The sequence below is a fragment of the Halyomorpha halys genome, unplaced genomic scaffold (genome assembly GCF_000696795.3).
Source record: "Halyomorpha halys isolate HHAL.00 unplaced genomic scaffold, Hhal_1.1 Scaffold1561.1, whole genome shotgun sequence".
Classification (NCBI taxonomy): Eukaryota; Metazoa; Arthropoda; class Insecta; order Hemiptera; family Pentatomidae; genus Halyomorpha; species Halyomorpha halys.
The window spans coordinates 5,216-10,315 of record NW_027110735.1 but is presented as its reverse complement, the minus strand read 5'-3'; the positions used below and the strand labels follow the sequence as shown (position 1 = coordinate 10,315).

At 31.7% G+C, this 5,100-nt stretch overlaps 1 protein-coding gene across 1 annotated transcript in view; it reads right to left on the bottom strand.

Moving 5' to 3' along the window:
- LOC106690058 (odorant receptor 24a) overlaps positions 1 to 4,785 on the bottom strand; it is an 8,439-nt gene extending 3,654 nt beyond the window's left edge. Inside the window, exons 1-4 of the mRNA XM_024361573.2 lie at positions 3,905 to 4,785; positions 3,738 to 3,837; positions 3,554 to 3,661; positions 138 to 293 (exon numbers count right to left, since the gene is read on the bottom strand). Of these exons, the coding sequence (XP_024217341.2) occupies positions 138 to 293; positions 3,554 to 3,661; positions 3,738 to 3,837; positions 3,905 to 4,746 (1,206 nt within the window). The 5' untranslated portion in view covers positions 4,747 to 4,785. The remainder of the gene's footprint in view (positions 1 to 137; positions 294 to 3,553; positions 3,662 to 3,737; positions 3,838 to 3,904) is intronic.
- Between the last annotated feature and the right edge of the window lie 315 nt (positions 4,786 to 5,100).

Here is a 5,100-nt window from a genome sequence, read left to right as displayed (position 1 = left end):
TGCGAGAAGGAAAATGGCGTAATAGCCCACTTCCTGTGGCGTAGGAAAAAAAAAAAAAAAATTAGGCAGTATAGATAAATAAAGTATTTCTCTCTCTCTCTATAACATGATATATAAGACATTCTATTGGAACTTACTGCTTCTAAGGTTTCCAAGTTCACTGGGTACATAACCATTGCTGAAAGGGTTGCATTTCTATTAGTCCTGATCATCAACATCTGTGCTGCCTTCCTGAATCGCACATCGAGCTTGTACCAATCGCTGCAGTATATAGCGAACTGGAGGTCAGAGCTCTGAGTTGAAAAAGAAGAGATTATCTATTACAGAAGTTAACAGATGTAAATATAGGTAGTTTATAGTCAAATATACTGCTAGTACGTCGTTAGTAAAAGTTTCCTCAAGTTAACAAATTTTTAAATAATTATATTTAGGATGAATAAGCGAAGAACATTAAATTTTTTTTTTTAAAAATAGAATAATTGAATAATTTTATAAAATATTAAATAATATTATTATTTCGGCAATATTGTGATCTAACAGGCTCCGAAATTTGGTTCAGAGTTAAAGTGGGATAGTCTCGCAAGTATTTTTATAAATTAATTTAGCTTTTTCTTTCTTAATTTAAAACGTGACCCTTAAAAAAAAAAAAAAAAAAAAAAAAAAAAAAAATACATGAACTTGACTATTGCTCTTGATGTCTACTTTGACCTTAATATTAGTGTGGACTTAAGGGACATTCTGTAGTGAGATTTTTGAAAATGTTAAAATTTTTCAACATAAAAAAAAAATTAAAAATAATAAATACAGAATATAAGTAAAATAAAAATATTATCAGTGAGGCTGAAAGAGTAAAAAAAAAACTTATTAGGTTAATGCTAATTAAATAAACTATCGAATTCAAATTATGAGGTATTGAAGAAAAATACCTGTAATAATTATTCTTATGGTTTCATTAAATAATTGATTAGTTGAAAAAACATCTAACAATAAAGTGAGATAATAAAAGTGCTTCTGGGAATGGTTTTAAAAGTATTTCACCATTACCGTAATACGTATACAATTTTTCCTTGTGGATTGATAATTTTACTAAAGCGGAAATCGGGAAAGCAAAAATTATAAGAGAACGATTCTTGATCTTTATCAGTAAAAAAATTAATAAATAAAAATTAAATAGAAATTTAAGATGCTAAATATAAGTAAAATGAGAAAACATTGACATATTACATAAAAAATATGTATGTTGTGCCTGTTTTATATACATGATGAGTACGTACATGATCAAGTAAATCTAATATTAATTAATTAGAGTAAATTTATTGAATAAAAAAAAACTGTATTGACAATAAACGTCTTCAAAATTTTCCGAGAAACAATGTAATTTCTTAATTCTACTCAAGTCTTATTTCGTTAGGAGAACGATTGAAGCCACGTAGATGCGTAAGTTTTTTTGTTAGGTATTACTATTCTGTTCCTATATGTTGTAGTGTATTACTATGAAATGTAAATCCTTCCCCGCTACTAACACAAGCAGAGTTTTTATTTTTCAAATCAGACAAGTGGTTCTTGAGATTAGCACAGATAAGCTGTTTAGCTTTATAAAATATTAAAGATTTTTTTTTTTACTTCATTTATTGATTCACTATGTCTTCAGTCTGAACACAACCAGCAAAATTACAAAAAAAAATTGGCATGACAGAGACTGATTACCATTGGTACGTCCCCTTGATTTAAATTGATTTCGTTATTTAACTAAGGAGATCTCTCATCTAGCTCTTTTTTAGTCGTCGGTACGTGTTGGGAATGTTCGTGGTAGTTGGTATTGGTAGCCACAATATTGTACTAGTTTATTGGAGTGGTGGTTGAACTTCTCATGAAATGTCTGTGATGTTTTGATGTGGTCTTGTACGTAGGTATGTGAGCAGTATTCTGTTATTGACGTACCATAGAGATCGTATGTTTACGTGAATTTTTTTGGCTGTACAAGTTGTGAAGCATATGTCCAAATGGGTTTCAGTAGGAGTACGTATGTAGTCGCTGTCTATATAATAGATAATAAAGAAACTTTAGGCGCCTATTTAACGTAAGTGTGATATACATGAAGACCCCATGTCATCTTCCTATCGAAAGTCAGTCCCAGTAATTTTACTGAATTAGTTTGTAGAATCGGTTTGCTCTCGATGTATATGGTGGACGTGTGGCAAGAAGGAGTGTGGATGTTATGTGTTGGGATTTTCCGTTATAGACTTTTTATTTTCCAAATTTTAAACCAGTCCTAAACAGGAAAAAAATAAATAAAGGGTTTCCATGAGAACATACACGCAATATGTTTTAAATAATCGTTTTTCAAAAGTACAATATTTGTAACTTTGCTAATTTCGGTCCAATTTAGATGGTTTATTGTTTTATATGGTTGAGGATTTTTAAATATTTTGAACGAGGAGCGCTAATTTTTCATGAGATCCATATTCTTCCAGTTATTCGAAAAATATACTTTTTTTTTTTAAATAAAAATTTAATTTTGCTACTTAGAATAGGTTCTTATTTTCCAAAACTGGCCATATTGGACCTCTGAAACCTTAGAAGACAACCTTTAAAATTTTAAGCTACATAGGAGTAGTCATGGAAGACTATGGCCACATATCTACGGAAGTTTTTCATTAAATCATTACTGCTCTTTTCCTATGGGTCGTGATGTCATACTATTCGAAGCCATTCCTAAGAAACGGTCCCTCTTACACAAAAAATAATTTTTTGGATCAGGATGGTAATTATTGCGATCAAAGCGTTCGGACAAACTCTTTATTTTTGTGTTATGGTTCAGAATCAAAATTGCCACCTAAAATGCTATCCACGACTGTTTATTTCAGTTTAATTCACTCCAGTGAATTAAAAAAATCCAAATTTTTGGTCAACCATAAAATTAATTCAAATAAATACATTTAATTCAATTTTAAACTAATATAACAGGTAAATTAATATTAAAAGTTTTCTTATATTTTTACCAGAATTACCAAACATATTCTTAAAAAATAGAATAAAATTATAAAAATAATTTAATAATATAGCATAAAAACAAGGAAAATCCTGAGAAAAAACATAACAGTGGTAGTAGAAGTTAAGCTTTTAAGATTAAGATATTAGGAGTACGAATCCAGCCTAGTCAGGGTGAAATTGAAACTAAAATACTTTCAAATAGTATACATCAGAAAATATTTTAATTAAAAACATATATAATTATGGATGAATATCAAAATTGCAACGTTACTTTTGATATGATAACAAAAGTTATATGTATTTAAAAACCAATATTCGTGCTTAAACAAAAATGTGAATTCAATAAGATGCCAAAATTATTTTAGATTGTTGATCCTAAAGCCTTGATAAAAGAAATGGATAAAGAAAGATATTTCTAGGAAGAAGTTTTCACAAAAATATCTAATATATGGATTTTTTTTTATTCCCTCAGGATTAATAGGCGCTTCCGCCTTAACCGGCCATTTCTCGGCCCCGGCTAAGACGGATAAGCGGGAATCTATTATTTTCTATTACTTACCGCAGTCCCAATAAGTGAGGACCCAAGGCAGAACAGAGATACTTCAAGAAACTCAAATGAAAACACTTGAACAAGTTGAAATATAAAACTGGGATCGCTTGTTTTGCCCTGAAATAAACCCAAAAATGTGTAAGTAACGCTTAAAAGTAATAAATTCATTAAATTATTAGATTAAATATTTTACAAGCAAAAGCTGCACAGCTGCAATTATCAAAACCATGATGCCTATTCCAAGGGTTATGGTAACCATTGGGTTGTAAATGCTCCTCAGTTCATCCGTGTAACTGTAAGAATGTATTATTAATACAACTATATCGCTTTGAAAATAATTTAAACGTACAGAACATATACCTAAGTATTTTTTTATGTTCCAGAAGGATTTCACGTAACTCTTCGTAAATTCTGGTATTATTGTTTTTGTTGTAAGTGTTATTTTTTCTAGAATCGCTGTCATCATTATCGACCTTCAAACTAGATAAGCGAAATCCAAGTACGAGGAATTGCGCATAAAGACACATCAACACTTGAAAAAATAAACAAAAATAAAAAGCCAAGAGTGTCGCTGCCCAAAACAGACAAACGAACTCATACGCAAATATAATTTCGTAGTAAGGATATTCGCTCATCGGTACGGGATACCAGCCGCCAAATATCTTCTTCCTTCCTGTTTTGACTTTAGCCATACTGCCCGTGTGGTGTTGGATGTAATCAACCGACGTACCCGGAAATATTAAGTACAGTATCTCTATACCCGCATTCCACAAAAGGAGGAATATACAACAAATATTGGACAACCTGCTGATTTTTTTAAAAATCTTTTTAACGCCAGCTTTAGCATGTTGTGGGATATTGAAAAAGTCATTTCTCATCAAGTTATAGAGCCTGCTTATGCTCTCCATTCGAAACCAAAATATCAAAATCCTGCAGCACAGAGAGGCTGCTGGTAATGGGTGCAGGTATAAGTATGTAAGTTTCTGTAGGTCGAAATCTATATTGAAGAAGCTTTGCAGTTGGCAAACTATATATGGAATCGTTATGATGAGTGTACCGAATACATGGATTTTGACCACTGGAGGCCTCTTCCCAGTGCTCCTGTATTCGTTAATGGCATTCCACATCCCGAAGAGCTTGAGGAACCTGATATTAAGACCGTCGATGACGTCTGAGTCTCTGATCGTGTCCTGGTAGACCATCTTCCTTTGCTCTCACTTACTGACTGAAGGTCCTGCTTTCGATTTACTTTATAAGAACTGCCTTTAATGAAAATATTCCCTTATTAACGAACCAATTACCCATCGAATTGGAATGTTAAGTATTCAACACCAGTGGAATGACAGAAGCTAATAAGGAGTTAATTAATTGTCGTTTCCTTCGGAGGAAATTCATATTCAATGTGGGGAAAAACATTTGTCCTGGAAGGAGGATTGAATGTTTCAGATGGGAATTGTTTACAAGTGGTCAATATTCGTTCTAGGATGATTATAAAAATTAATTGACTGGCTACGTCTTGTTTCCCCAGTTCCAATATAGCTTCATCCGTGAGCGGT